Source organism: Punica granatum, chromosome 2 (assembly GCF_007655135.1).
Source record: "Punica granatum isolate Tunisia-2019 chromosome 2, ASM765513v2, whole genome shotgun sequence".
NCBI classification, from domain to species: domain Eukaryota; kingdom Viridiplantae; phylum Streptophyta; class Magnoliopsida; order Myrtales; family Lythraceae; genus Punica; species Punica granatum.
In genome coordinates this window covers 34,134,438-34,150,663 of record NC_045128.1, presented here as the reverse complement: position 1 = coordinate 34,150,663, position 16,226 = coordinate 34,134,438, and the positions used below count along the sequence as shown (strand labels likewise).

The following is a 16,226-nucleotide window of genomic DNA, read 5'->3' as shown; positions in this document are numbered from 1 at the left end:
GAACCGATAATTTCTTGAAGCGTAAGGTCAGAAAGCGAGACTTTCCCTCGTGTTCAGTTGGCGAGTGAGGTCGGGTCCATTCATTCTGTAGACTGCATGCTCGGTATTTTAACCGGTAGTCGGGTTGTTTCTCTTGTCAGGATTTATGCTAATCGTTTCAGCATCTCAACTTTCAAGCACGGTGGTCCAACCATCCTGCTCATAGTAAGGGAGCGAAGACGTTCTGCTTCGCCTTTTCCTGAAGAATCTATTATAAATTCAAGCAAGTCAAAGTTCCAATATCCGTAATCTCGAAGATGAGTCCTCCATAACTGTTCTGGTTTTTATCATATGTCCGTAAATATATACTAGATTATTACACAATAGGGTCATTTATAATGTCCTGCGAACACTCTGCTCCAGACCAACAACAATTATTGTGTTATATCTTATTTAAAGATCGCATAAAATAATAATAATAAAGGTTTTAAACTTAGTTCTTTCATTTATTTTATGTTCTGTGAGATCCTTGTGACGCGGTAGGGTTGTCTTTAATAATTGTTGGAATATCTACACCATGATTTTATATTTGCTCGGCGAGGTGCTAAGTGGTAAGGAACATTCATGGAACCTCATTCGACTCGTCATTTCTCGATTGAAATGACGAGCATTTCTGGACGTGCTTAACACTTACAGACTGCTGAAAATGGAAAATCGAGGAAGTGATTGCGAGAAGAGAGAATGGAAACGAAATCAATCATGTTATAGATTTCATGAGATGAACAAAAGTCAGCATGTACATGTCTAGATTTTTTCTGATCTTCCGTAACCAACTTTCATCTAAAAATGATTAAAAAAAATTCCAACATGCAGAAAAACATCAAAAATTAAAAGGGAACTACAAAAAAAATTAACAGGAGGCAGTGATCGAAACAGGGGAGGCAGAGCACCGCCCCTGCTGACTGGCGTGCAGATCGGGACGTTCACCATAGGCTGTATCCTAATGCTCGCCGGTCTCGTCCTCTCGAGCCCCTTCTTTATCCTTTTCACTTGGCTCTTAATATCATTGCCATTATTGTTACTAGTCCTCGCTGTGGCATCGCCGTCCTTGGTCGTCGTCTTCTTGTCCATTGCAGCGGCATCAGCCATCGAGCTCACATGCTTAAACGACAACTCACTCGCTCATGTTAACTCGGCGATGTTGCTTTCCCTAGTAGGACGGAAGCCCGATAGGAGCCCTGCCACATTTAACAAGCAGCCCATCCCATTAACGACGGGTATGTATTTGGTTCGTGATCACTGGAGCCAGCCGCACATCCTTCGCGGATAACAGTCGCCAACAGAGTTATATTGTCCAAAAGAACTTGGAAGTAATATAGTCAAGTTGATCAGTGAGATCGAGTTTCCACATGTTTCCAGAGTAACCCATACCACAAAAGTTGGGCTTTTACCTCAATACATGCAATGTCCACAGTGTACCTCTGTCCGGTGATTCACAGGGAAAGCATGATTTTGCTCGTAAAGCAGTTCTCGAGTCAGATTTTTGAAACCGCCCACAAAGGAAACAATAAGAAATCGAATTCGTATGCCGTTCGCGAGTGATGCCAAAATTTCTTCTGAAAGGACTTAACTCTGTGGACGTAGTATTATTCCTACTTACATCAAAAAATCTCAAAAAATCTCTACTTCTTACCTCCATTGGCGTAGCCGTGCTTATTGAAAGGCCAAAGATTTACCAATCGCTCAAGAACAGCAGCGCTCTTGGAGAAGTAACCCGAGAATCCCTGAGGGGTTGACGGTGGAGGGAAATCCTCTGCTGGCATCGCGAATGGGCGTACCATCTTCTCCATCTTCTCCAGCGTCAGATATGATCCTACTTCTTGCAGCCTTTCTGGACCCATTATCGGAAGCGTGTGCTCCTGGTGTAACGAAGCAGCCTCACTGTCGTTCATCTGCGGAAAAGCAAGAACCAACAAACAATATCATGTTTTAGCTCCAAAAGAAAACAGAGAATTGGGGAGGGGGGGGGGGGGGGGGGGGGGGGGGGGGGGGGGGGGGGGGGGGGTTGGGTGGGGAGGAATTGCACTTTCTCAAATCACGCGCAAGTTCCTTAGTTCCATCACCTCTAGTGGGGATAAATCAGCACCACGGCTAAAGGTCATCTCCATCCGGAACCTTTTCGGATCCTCCAAAGCCACCTGCAGAATTTTGCAATATTCACAATGCAATCCCAACTCACCGTATAGTTTGCTACCAAGTGCACTATATATATATATATATATTATGTCCAACAATGCTTTGCTAGTTTGCTTTAGGACACGTACTGTCAAGGAAACAGATGAATAAGACCCACAAACCTCTGTGTTCTCAAACATTCTCAAGACAATGTAACTCATGTAGTCCAGCTCCTTTGTCTTGTACAATCGCTCCAGACCACTATGGCAGACAAGGCTGTCCTCCCCCTGAAGAGAGTCGTCCAAGTTGCAGTATCGGAGAACATTCATCAGGGAATGGATATGAGATTCCTGTCATCCATGACAACGTTGAGACAGAACTGACAAATTGGGAGCTTGTCACATGCAACAATGAATATACATTTTTTGAGATAAGACTAATGAAACTTCATATGCCATATACTATGAGCATGAGACAAAAAATTGCACGATGAAACATTCGTGGTTCTTCCACCATACTAAGAACTTCTCTTGTTCAGAATTCAAGCAAACAAATAAATCCATTTCTTTCTGAGCAACTTGTGAAAACATCCACCATGAAAGAATTGGAAGAATTCTGTAAGCATGTGATTCCATATATAAGGTACAATGAAATATACATGACCAACTATATGAAATGGGATCTTGCACTATGATGATTATGAAGAAAATCCAAGTTGATATATTTCAATTATCTAGCAATTGTACTCTAATAGAGAGCAGCAAATCTAAGTAGCCTGTGCCAAATGCCCGATGTGAGCTGTAATTATTGAGGTAGCCGATTGAACTCACTGATGTGAAGTAAAGCCGAGTGCGGACATGACGGTCTGGAGTCCTGACATTTGCATACCTAGTAGAAGCAACAGGGTAAGGGTTAGATGACCTTATTTGGCATATCGGAAAGATTCAGATAACAGGCTTTATAATTACTTTGGATCCAAACGATATTTGGTTTCTCTATCATCCTCATCATCCTGATCCAGCGCCTTCTCGCCATTAGAGCTACATCTCCGGAACTCTTCATAACATGTGTGATGTTTTAAAGGATCATCTGATTCATCCTTTTCTGCATCACTCAGTTTTGACTGTTGTTCTTGCTTGCTCTTAAGACCTGCAACATAGATTGCCTCTTCACGAGTATTTCGAAGATCAATTAAAATCTTCCCCAACAATCGCCGAGCAATCTGCAATTAGAACAATGAAACACAGGCAATTGTCAATAAAAGGCAAGGTGGAGAACATTCAGAATCTAAAATAATACTTGCTGTCCTGATATGCACAATGTGGAATTTCCATGTCAACACAGAAGAACGATAAAACTAGATATTCACAAACTTCACTAATAAAAAGCTTAGATTCTAATTCATCCTCCTGTAAGACCATTGCACTACAAAAATACTCCAGTTTACTTTCCATACTCAGATGACGCACCAGGTTCGCTGTTGTAGGGGTGTCTAATTATAACCAATATCCTTGTTTCTCTAGGTTAGAGAGAGAAACTTCAATGATTCTCCTCACAGTGATGTGGTAAGGGAAACAAGAAGATTCCTAGTGTTAGGCAATATCACCAAACATCCATCTGCTAAATGGGCCACTCCTATTTGCTGCAACCTTGGCACTTCATTGCCGTGTGCAGACAAATGATCACGGAGGAAAGGGTTGTTTGGTTACAGAAGCAAAAAACATAGTATTCATAATCTTAATAATATTCGACCCACTTTCATTTTGGATGCCGTATTACTGAGAATTATATTATTTGCCACTCTGTAAGTATGTAGCATGGTATCAAATTATAATCCATTAACACAAATGGAAATAAAGAAACGTGAAAATAGTCTTAACCTTAGAGCCAATTTTCAACTTCTGCTTTGGGTTGATACCATATTCATTGGGTATTACACCATCTGCAAGTAGCTGCAATAAGAGAATGTAGATGGCATACCCATTACAAAGTAGCTCAAGCTATACAATTTACAGCTTAAAATGTCATGGCATGGTGTCACTTTTTCAATAATCTATCTAGGAAGTATCTAGGCAGTTAATTCCCTTGCCTGAGAGGAGAAATTTCCATATTGAAGGATATACAAGTCACAGGAGAACAAAGATATGAACAGGGAATTTATACATAAAGAAGAAAGTTATGTTATTTCTCACATGAATAGCAGCAATTAGTCAGAAACAGCTGATGAACCAATGCTTATATGCAAATAGATATACATATTCTTTCCTGCAATTATTGTTTTAGTAGATTGAGTTTATACCTGAGCGACTTTGAAGAGCTCATCCAATCCATCAAGATTAAGGTGTGCATTATGCAAAAGATCATACCTGTCGAGCAACAAAGGAAGTAAACCTACAAATGATACTGAGAGTAGAAATAAATTCTTGTAACCCATGTGTGTGTGATATTGGTCTCTGTAATCTGACTGAATCTGCTAACAATGATATAAAACTTAGCAGGAACAAAAACAACATGATCCCTTCGTTCTGTAAGAGTTCAATTATTTTAATCAAGATTCAAGATACCACAGGTCATATTAACCAAGCTTGCTAAGGCCTTGAGAAAATCTAATAAAGTACGATGAAGAAGATAAGTTAACAGCATCTTGAATGGAGTTTCAAGCTGGGGATCATACATCCACTAGCCTTTAAATACCAGATATTTAGAGTTCTATATTTCACAAAGTTTTCAGAGAAATTCTGCCATTTATTATTAATGAATTATCGGTTCATCAGGCCCTTTCTTCTTTCTTTTTGACATTATTTCATACAACATGAGATGAACTAGTCTAAATAAAGTAGCCACCAGAAAAAAAGGGCTTTCCTGAATAGAAGTAGGCAAAACAAATAAACCTTCAACTCGAGTTGAAATCAAGAGAGCGAATAACCAGTGGCATAATTCCTATTACTAGCACAAGTACGAGCTGTCTAACCAAAAGCCAAATGCGGGAAGCAACTAATATATGGGATAGAATGACATACTTGCATGAGTCATAAACATCCGGTATTTGTGTTATATCAAACCGCCTGCAAGTGTTCAGATGTCAACCAAATCACTGGATTATGATAGCGATATAATGTCCATGTGCTACACATGTATGATCATAGTTATTTCCACTCATCATGAAAACTGATGTCAAGAGCCCATCTAGTTTCAAACTCCAAGCGCATACACAAAAGATAAGAAAACGACATAAGCAAAGATATAAAAGGCTAACTAAAGTTCAACATGACATAATCAGGGAAAAAAAATATTGATGTAATAATACTTAGAAACTGAAAAGTGTTAGTCATTAAGAAGAGATTACTCACTCTTTGCGTTCATTGTATAAATCCCTTTCAAGTTTTCTCCAACGTGCAAACATCAATAGAAATCCCTCACTGCCACACGGTAATCCAGCAGCAATGCGATCAACATCGATGTTGGTCTTACCAAGAGCTTTTGCTTGATCATAGGGAGGAATTACATCATAGACATTTGTCTCTGTGAGTTTCTCATCTTCCTCCATTGCTAGTAGTTTTACTTGTTCAGTCACCTTTTTGGTCAACTCAACCTGTTCATGAGGCAAACAAAGTAAACGATGACTTGCAAACTAATGTTTTATGCAAAGCTTCAAAGACCATTTATTAACTTCCATAAAGGGGGGCAAAAAAAAAGAAAAAAGAAAAACCTTATCTGGAAATGCATTTTTGTTGATTGCTCAAGAAAAGTTGGGTTTGATCAACAATGAGATTTAGTTTTCTCAGATGAAATGTTAAAGCTAGAAAAGCCGGATAAGTTCTCCTGTGGCATCATAGTGAAAGCTTCAATATGGCGTCCGACCCCCTAAGAGTGACAATTGCTAAAATAAGGGAGTTAAAAGAAATGGAAAGGACTGAATTGAGCCAGTGCCATTAAGAGGTAAATGAGCCATGGTAAAGCAAACCATTTCCTGTAACCATTTACTTAAAGCTTCTTGCTACTCCCCCGAAGTAGTAGCCGATTGGTACAGCCATATATGAGACTTACTAATTTAGGTAGAAGATCTGATGCATTATCAGGAAGCCCAGCTCCATCAGCCATCCAGGGGCAATCTGAGGACCCAATGCAATGGCCTATCTTCGCACCCAAAGTTATGATCTCATTCAACATAGCCTGCTTAGTAAAGAAGATGCAAGACACATTCTTACATTATCTCCCAAGCAAAGTATCCCAAAAATGGGCAAGGTGGCTCTTTGATTTCACGCTTCAAATCAAATGCAAGTGCAAAAGAATGAACAAGAGAAACTAGAGACCTTAGCTGCTTCTATCTCGATACTGGCGCTATCAAGTCCATCCAACATTGAGGAATCCTTACTAACAAGGGAAACCTTCAAAAAGATCACTCAGGAAGTCATACACAGATTCCACAGCAAACTCTCAAATTCTCTCATGAACAAATTACCAACCAGAATAGGGGTTAATTGCCCTTCCAAATCAAGTAGTCCCTTTGCAAATGCAGCGGCAGACATCTGCAGATGAAAATCGCTCTAAGGTTGCGGAACCAAAATCTTGAATTCAAAGAAGTTTCCATTCCATAGAACCACATCAGAGAGCTATATACAAGCCAAAACAATATTGTCCTAGCAAAGCTATACCTGCACTCGACCCTCATCAGAGCTGTAAATTTTCAGATCATGACGATATGTACTATGTAGGCGGAGCAAACCGGTACCTTCTCCTGAGAAAATGGATAAAAGTTCATGAGGATCTGTGACTGCATAGTATTGGCTTCAAAAAGACAATGATCAAATGATGACCTGGGTACATATTATTCCGGAAATATCTACCAAGTTCTTCTGCCTGTACATAGTTCGAAAAGTTTTGGTTCAATATAGGTAATAAGTCTTATAAAGCACATATAGAATAAGTTCAATTGCAATGACACCAATTTCTGGTACTTTCACCCAGAAGAAAAAAGGAAAACTTTCTCAAAGGCACTGAGCTGTGAGAGTCCTAATATTTAGACAGAAGAAAACAGTATATAGATGTATGGGATAGACAGAATAATGCAAACCTGTTTTCTGCCAGCATGTGTAAGGACACCCCCATATTTAAGAACCATGAGAGCTTCAACGGGCCGCTCTTCTTCCCCCTCACCATTGGCTTTTGCAACTTTGATCCATTTCAGAGGTTTCAATTGAACCTTCCTATAAATACCTGAAAAATGTCCGCCCTACATAGACAAGCATACAAAGCACAGGGGATGTTTTATCTAAATGAGTCAAAACCACTCAATTGAAGAAGTATGGCCAACGTAAGTTAAGCAAGCTGTAACTAGTCTATTGACATAACAAATCATCAATGTCAAAGCAGAAAAACTAGTATGTCTGCCAGAGATCTTGTCTAACTGATCAACATGAGCAGACAATCTCATCGCTTTGCTAAGAACAAGAATTAGAGGTCATTGTGCAAGACATAACCACAACATAATTTTAATCACAAGTCTGATAGAAAGAAATATTTGAAACTTGCTTCGACGTTTTTCATATGATAATCTATTCAACTACAAAAACAATGACCTAGCGCACAAAGAGCTAGAATAAGCACTTAAAATTTTATCTTAAAATTGAATTGGACAGAAAAAGTGGAAAAGGGCATCATCATCAACCAACAGATAGATCCAGCAAAGGGATGCATGGTATCTCTAAAGTTACGGTAATGCAAATCTCTACATGGATAAGAAAAATAGTAATTGATAAAGTATTCATGCCACTGAAATCCGTGATGCATAATATGTATTTCTTCATAAAAGTTGAGAACAAGATATTGTGCAATACACTAGCTAACAACACAACCTCTTCTAATACTGCTTTGACTTGACGAAGCTTCTCAGCATGTTCTATGTCTTCTGCCTCACTATCGCTTTCACGATCAGATCTGAATAATGCAAATAACATAGTTAGTTCAAAAGACATTCCCCACTCTTTCCAATTACTACTATTCAGAAATTTCTGGAAAATACAGATCACAGACTCATTGCTATGGCACAAGAACTAGTAAAGAATGAAATATGGCCAGCTGAAGTATAAACGAAGCAAAGAATCAATGTCCCATAAGAAAAAATTCAGGCAGTTAAAGCATTAAAGCAAGACATCCATCTGGAAGCATACTGAAGAGACACTACATAATTCAGTATGAACAGAGAGAGGTGAAATTTAGGGGTAAATACATGAGAACAAACAAGCAATCCATGATATATTGAAGTGCTTACAACTTAATGAAGTGGAAAAGTAAGTGGAATAGAAAATCTTTTCAAGCCAGGAAAATTAGAATTCCTGGCTTGTAATCACAGAAGAAAATAGTAAATCGTGCAGAACTATCACTATATATTGAAAAAAACAAAAGAAATATCAGCGCAACAAAAGAAGAACAATACAGCACTATCAGAGAGTGAATATAGAGATAGTGGAAACTGATAATAATGATTATTCACCATCCAATAGTGAATTGCATCTGACCTATTGTGAAACAGGGGTATATTATTCACCAACCCCATCAGACATATTCATGATTGAATATAGATATAGTGGAAACTGATAATCAGGACGCAAATATGAGAGAGAGTCCAAGCCGAACAAGCTTCAGAGATGGAAACTTCGGATTATTGATACCTGGCTCGAGGCACTAGGATTCTTGTTGCATCCAGTAAATCTTGAAGCTGGACGGCACTTTTAAGCTTTGTCTATAACAAAGTCAACCAACAAAAAGTTTCCAATCAATCAACAGTTTAAAACAAAGATGACCATGACAAAGGAGTCATCTATGAAAATTGACACCTCGGATCTAGGCCTCCCCCCGTTGTACTTCAACATCAAGTTCAGCAGCTTTTCCTCAGTGACTTTAAGCTTTACTTTCTGTTTAGGAGTTCTATCACCACTGCGCATATTAAACATTGACATGAGTAGAAAAAATAGATCCCATCTTCAAAATAGTAGGCCTACTGGAATACGACTTACTGCCGAATAATAGCAATAACACAGCGTAGCTCTTCAGCTTGACCGAATGTCCCAATTATACCACTTCCCTGACGTGTCAGTCCCTCAGAAGGCTGAACTGGTTCATTGATCTTCCAAGGTAGTACTGGTGGAATTGTCGAAGAAAGATGGGGGGCTTTTGCCTCCAGAAACATCTTCCTTAAAACACAAGCAGCGTCATCGTAATATCTGTTCTTTACAAAAAAGTGAGATCATTGCAATCCCAATTAGAATAGGAAGGAGCAAGCATACACCACAGGAAAGCTCTGATGGGATTGCTAAAGAGCATTATCAGTTCAGCAGAGTTTCACGTGAAGCCTATATTGGTACAAAACTGCCAATCTCAGTTGCAGGGAAAACTTGCAGCTGGAAAGAAAAGTTACAAACTCGGAGAACCAACAAACTTACTTGTAAGAGTTTTTTACGAAACTCCATCCATTCACATCGCAAACATATGAGCGTCCTTCAGAGCGCAAGAGATCAAACCCACAAACCTGGAAAGCCATTGATAGTTGATTCAATAATGATATTTTAACCAGGAAGCAAAAGACCTGTAGCCTTTGGAATCATTTAACATCAATTCTCAGTGATGCAGTCATAAAATACAGTGGCACCTTTTGATCCACCAATTAACATAATCTGATCATAAGCCATATCGTACTAATCTAGACAGAAGAGAAGACTTCGTTTTTAAAAGACATTGACTGAGAGAATCTAGAAAAGAACAGCTTATTAACGGATCTCTCTTTTGGAAAAATATATACAAGAACTCCTTTGTTAAGATTCATTTTGAAATCATGAAATTTACTTAAGAAGGGTCATAAAACCAGATGCAAGGAGAAACTCTAATCTTAGCATTCTATAGAAAGGAAAAAGTACAAACACATCAAAAGCAACTATACTGGAAGCACAATATTTGTTGCTCCAGATGATAAAAATCCTGACAGAATATGATAATAGAACAGAGAAGGATGCAAAGTTATGGCATTAATTGCAAGATATTGCTCTCTCTCAATGTAAAATCCTCAGAAGAATCCATATGCCATACCGATTGCCTAAAAGCAATGCATACTTCTCTTGCCATTTGCTTCTCAGCAGGGGTCAGTAGCACAGGATACCTTACCTGTAACCAAATTGAATCTTCCATTACTTTTTTTTTTTTTTGAATGAGTAATCTAAAGCATGGGATTCCATAAAAGGAAAGTCAATGCAAGAGGGACTAGCACAGCACCTAGATGGATGGTCTAATGACAAAGATTTTGCATGTAATACTTACTTCCTTGCCATCAGGGTTTCTCATAACAACGCCGTCTACAACCGGTGACTTCCTTGCTTCAGCATGAGCATATTCAGGACCAACAGTATACACCTATAATGATTTAATCAAATGTCCAAGTGATTACTCGAAATTCAAAAGCACATATTGGCAAACATGAGATCTACAAACAATTGAAAGACATAATGTGGTGCATAATATTATGTCTAAACCTTCTACTATCAAGAGGAGATACACAAGATTCTCAGAATGAGAAGGTGGTAAAAGACATACTTGATACCGGCATCTAACATAGTTGGCTAAACAAAATAACTTGCACCAGAAATCTTGCGAGCCTGTAAAGTGGCTTAAGAGAAAATTGAGACATGGCAGCTAAACTCAGCTTTTGCCTCCCTGCCCCTCGTTTAATGTTTCATATCACTCAGATGGGATTCACCCAGAGGCACAAAATTAGACGACTTATGGGCTTCTCGAAATTTTTTAGGCCAGGGTCTAACTTCCCAAGGAGTCTTGCCATGAAGCAAGAGTATATGCAAAAAATTATGGACAAAATGATTTTTCTCAGCACTTCATATGAACAATCAAATCACAGAAAATTTTATCAATTCAGCTGGACAACCTTCACATCTGTTCCTCCAGTAGGCATGAATTCCTCGTATATGTATGAGCCTTCACGCCTAACCCGTCTAACCTCTGGATGGAACTCACTTGAACGATTTCCAACCTAAATTAACATAAATGGATCTTTTATCATTCCCACAAAAATGATTTTCTATATACTCCCATAATATAAGGGGGATAAAAGTAAAATCTGACCTTCCTGAATAATTCCTTCATACCACCACCTGCTGAACTTGGATAATATATCATTATACTATGATTATCACCTACAAAAGCAATATGTGGAAGAGAATTGTTCAAATATTAAGTGTGCAGGTATCGATATTCAAGGTGCTAAACTATAATTATTTAGAAGTCAACAAACATAATCCCACATACCAAATTGATAGCAACTCAGTCAGAAGATAATTTACAAAGAAAAAGTTTTCACCCAGCCAAGGACAGAGTATATTTACCACAGAGAAGAGTAATTTTGTTATAATTCATGGGAAACTGTTTTTAGGCTTCCCAAAGTTCAGACGTAAGACAACATCATAAAACGGGTAAGCACAATTTAAGAACCCAAGACAGTAATAGGAATGCAATTATACAATAAAAAGAAATGCTCCACCTAGGACTAATAGGAATGACTGTCCAAAGTGATCACCTTCAACGTAGACTGGTAGTGGCATAATCTTAGGGTTGACTTACCATCAACAGGCTTCTCCACGAATGGCTTCCAAAACCGATTACCATGAACCTCAACGTAATCTTCTTCCTCAACAAAATAATCCAATTCTTGATTCGGTACTTCCCTATTAACCAAAGCATATCTTGGAACAGGAATTCCAAATATTTCGAGACGCTAAAATCAACAAAGTAATTTGTTAGATGGCATTGATAGGAAAAGACAGCTTAATGGTGGCTGAATGATAAGCGCTTAAATTTCTACACATTTTACCTAAATTGAATGTAAGCAAGCAAATGCCCCAAAGGTTGTGATGCCCAAACTTGGCAATGACCCACTGAATGTACTGCCATTAATATTTTCCTAACACATTCTGAATAGAAACAGCCATTTCAAGGTAGATATCTTAAAGTTTCAAGTTCTATAAGACACCAGACACCATTGACTAAAAACGAACTGACCAGTCCAAAGGCTGATTAACAAATGATATAAGATTGCACAACTTACCAGATTGTGGCAGTTTTTACATGTTTTGATTTCATCTTATCATGCAAAAAATTCAGACAACTCATTAGATGTTAATGTCTCATATTCAGATTTTCAGTTGTATCATCAACAAGGACCACATTTTGATGATTGGTCAACGTTAATTTTTCCAATATTTTGGCATAAACCTAAGAGCGTATCAGATGATGCTTCCATGATTCCTGATCGCTCTTCCTTATCTCACCATAAATTATTTGAATATATAGTGACAGTTATAAAATGTCGAGTATACTATGAACTTTTGGATGCCCAGTCTGGGCACTAAGACCTTTCTTTTTAGAGAGGAACAAAATCAGCTGATACAACCTTTGACTATGACAACTGTCAGATTTTCGGGAAATCCATTAACTCAAATTCCCTTCTCCTATCTGTTTCCCCTCATCAGAAGCATTACAGGTATCTCTCAAGTTCCCATAGTCTAGACAACAGTAATTTTCATAAACTCATTCTTTTCGTATTTTAATAAGTGTTTCTTCAATGCATGTTGACTAATGCCTTAGGAAAATCATACATTAGTAAAAAGTGTTTGAACTTACCTCGTATACTTTCCTTCGATCATGAAGAAGGTGCTGTTGTTCCAATTCATTAATTAAGAAAGGCCTGAATGACAGGATTCAGTCAACAATGATAATATTAAAAGTAGTAACCTAAGAAGTTAACCAGCATGTTGGTCCTTGCACATAAGAAGGCAGAACCTGGGGTGATGCCATATAATTATTAAGTTAAGGGACAATGGATATGAAAGCGACATGTTACTGGATACATCTATTTTTTCAGTTGGGTTGAAATAAATACTTTTGAAACGGCAACATCAGGAAAGAAATTAGAAATGACAAGAATTTGAACAATGTGTTAGCCAAGGGTTTATTACAGAGTGGTGTTTACTAGTTGTGTGTATCGGTAACTATTTGGTTTGAAGCTTTACCCAAAAAAAAAAAACTATTTGGTTTGAAAATTACAGGAATGGGTTTCTGCCTTTTCCCCTTCTTTTAAGAAGTAAAAGACTTACTTTCTCAAAGCTGCATATGCCTCTGCCTTTTCAAGGGGATACCCATTGGAATAGAATGCAATCAAGCAATCGCATGTTGGCCAGCTGGAACATGCAGGTCGTGACGAGTTAGATGTATCAAAAACTTCATTCATGTATGAGCTTAAGAAAGGAGATACAATGGTATTGTATTACATCTATCACTACTGTAATTATAATCTTATTGAACGGAGGTTTGCAGCAAGTACGATGAAGTCTTCTGCTTAGTGCAACCTAGCTCTGCATTTGACAACCTTACAGCATCCCATTCAAATTAACAGGGTATTTCCTTCTATTTCTTTTCTCCAGGCTCATCCGGAACATTTGAAAAGATGCTGCTTAGGCAGAAAATAAAAATAGCATCCAGCGGCATTTTGGGTTCAAAACAAATGAGTACAGTGGGATTGCCAGCCCAGCACACAACCGTAAGTGATTTAGTTATTTACAAAAAATGTAGAAACTTCAAGCAGTGGCCATGTTCATATATTGAATATGGCTATTGCAGAGTCCAACGTTAACCAGTTCAACATCACTGTAATACTATACCTCTCTACTGGATCTTCAAGAATAACCTTGTCTCCAAATATCACTACCTACAACGTAAGGAGTGAAGATTCATAAGAAGAAAAGGCAATATCAATCGTCGAAACCTCAGAGAGACAGTCTTTATGCGGAACTTTCTGATCAAGGAAAGCAAAAGACCAAAGACTACTCTTTGTCCAGAATAAGAATGGAATCCAAACAGCATATTCCCTCAGAATACTTTTAATAGCACTTTGCTAGGATTGATGCTCAGATGCCGCTCCTTAAGCGAACTACATGCATAAGTACGTAACTCTAAACTCGATATTCTGGCTATCGAGCACACTGGATCTTCTCATACGCTTTTGCAACAGAATCAGCCGCATTTACGAAGTGATCCCATCAAACAGGAAGAATCAAGTACGGAGGCTAATCATCTGATCAAGCAACTCAGCCATCCACATCACAGAGACACAACCCAACCCGACCGATCGAACGAGTCAAGATATTCACCTCAAATTCACCGAATGCCTGCAGCCTGTCAAGTATCTGTCCCATCGGAGCAGAAAAAGCCTGCAAAAATCACGTGAACAAGCCGTTGATTCACGCGAACAAATCTCCGTCATGAACATGAGCTCTATTTCGGCACAATATTAGCTGAGTGAAGCGATAAGAAACGAAACCTCGGAGCCACATTTCACCTTCTTTTCCAGTACACATACACCAATCGTTATCTTCCTCTCCATTTCCCTCACTGTCAGGGCGAGACCTCAACGCTCGCAGCAGGAAAACCGTATAGAAGCCCGCGGGAATGTCAAATCCGCGCGGCACGGGAAGCAGCACAGGATCAAAACCGCCGGGTCACAGCTGGCGAGCGGAGAGAGGAGATAGCTTCACGGAGCATCAAATCGCCGCGAGAAGCGAGAGTCACGTGGAGGACGCGGTTCACCCAAGCAAAAACGCGGGTCGCCGACTCGAAAAAGCAGCAGCACAACCGAATTGCCAGAGAGAGAGAGAGAGAGAGAGAGAGAGAGAGAGGGAGAGGGAGATATCAGCTCGAGCCCGGGCGAAGAGGACGACCGGAGCAAATGGCCAGAGCGAGCCGGGGCTTGTATTTATACGCTGAACGAATGAAGGGGAGTTGATAAAGGCCCAGATATAGTATCATAAGATTCCGGAATATACAAATTGTATTTTTTGTGCTAGACCAGGTGCATGTGAGCCCAGATCGGTAAAGCGGGTCCCAGTAGATGTGGCGCCCTAGTGGGTCTATGCACCGGGTTTATGATGAAGTTCACCACCAGGGGATAGGCATAGGCACGAGGACGTGGGGAGGCGCATACGCTGTGTGGGGCCCCCAGGTCGTGCTCCTCTTGCCCCGTAGTTGCCGTCTGTCATTTTCTTGGGTCTTGGAATGTGGAAAAGTACATTCAACCAAAAAAATTGTGAATATTATTATTTTCATTTGGGGATAATAATAATATTCAATAAATGGGAGCTAAATTGGAGAAAATTCGCGGCCTTAGTAGCATATATTAAGCATCATGCTTTGTGCCTATGGTTAGCCCATCGCAGGTGAGCTTAAATTGCAATTAATCAAGTCAATGATCTATTTTGGACGAATTTAATTATGATTTTCAAGCTTATTTAGCCAAAGTAAAAGGATATGCATATTAACCTATCGATCTTTAGGGGTACCCATTTACACGACCGATTTTCATATTTGTATATGAAAAGAGAGGACATATATCGGGAGGATAACGTTTATGCATCTGCTATTGAGGATCCAATGGAAATTTAATTTGATTATAGAATAGGTTGCATAATTACCATTTGATATTTAGTTATTATAGTTGTTTTACAATAAGAAATTTTATTAATGACTTCTTTTTGGTGGATAAACATGTTGAAGTCTAAATAAAACGTAAATTAAGCAATACAAAGATGAGGTAGAGAAGTCTCGGCAATTTCTCCTAACAAAAAATAACTTAATATGCTCGAAGAATTTGTTAAAATCCAAAATTTTGATAAAATATATATCAAGGAAAATAATAAATATATATTATCTTACGATAAGAGGTTAAGGATATTTTCTTTTTCTGAACATTTTGCAATTGAAATTTAAGGTTTCTTTTTAAAGTCAGATAATTTCGACGAGGATCATTTATTTAAAATTTTTTAGGCGAGTTGTAATTCCGTAGATTCATCTAATAAATTGAGAATAGTTGTGATCTCACTAAAAAATAATTAATAATATTCATATTAATGTTAATAATGTAAGTATTAGTAATGCTCGTTCGAGCATAACATAAAATTTTACATTGAGAATGGATCTGTTTATGATGAAAGTATTTTGTTTTTCAACAAGTACCATATTCC

The 16,226-nt window shown here is 38.5% G+C and overlaps 1 protein-coding gene across 3 annotated transcripts; it reads right to left on the bottom strand.

The window, feature by feature from the left end:
* Window positions 1-718: 718 nt before the first annotated feature.
* On the bottom strand, window positions 719-14,967 carry LOC116196113 (inositol hexakisphosphate and diphosphoinositol-pentakisphosphate kinase VIP2-like). 3 transcript variants are annotated; one of them, XM_031525670.1, is made up of 31 exons: window positions 14,531-14,967; window positions 14,361-14,420; window positions 13,872-13,918; window positions 13,308-13,391; window positions 12,835-12,898; window positions 11,776-11,929; window positions 11,281-11,351; window positions 11,084-11,188; window positions 10,465-10,557; window positions 10,237-10,311; window positions 9,597-9,682; window positions 9,171-9,377; window positions 8,991-9,090; window positions 8,826-8,896; window positions 8,010-8,091; window positions 7,229-7,387; window positions 6,972-7,014; window positions 6,810-6,892; window positions 6,621-6,683; window positions 6,468-6,542; window positions 6,202-6,327; window positions 5,505-5,746; window positions 5,175-5,219; window positions 4,454-4,520; window positions 4,035-4,106; window positions 3,123-3,376; window positions 2,985-3,042; window positions 2,337-2,504; window positions 2,103-2,177; window positions 1,673-1,931; window positions 719-1,217 (listed from the first exon to the last, which is right to left on the bottom strand). In XM_031525670.1, the coding sequence occupies exons 1-31, from the start codon at window positions 14,591-14,593 to the stop codon at window positions 1,162-1,164; spliced, it is 3,207 nt and encodes a 1,068-aa protein (XP_031381530.1). In that variant the 5' UTR covers window positions 14,594-14,967; the 3' UTR covers window positions 719-1,161. The 3 variants fall into 3 exon arrangements, with proteins under 3 accessions (XP_031381530.1, XP_031381531.1, XP_031381532.1); XM_031525671.1 differs by having other exon boundaries at window positions 14,549-14,967; XM_031525672.1 differs by having other exon boundaries at window positions 11,776-11,879; window positions 14,549-14,967.
* Window positions 14,968-16,226: the final 1,259 nt, after the last annotated feature.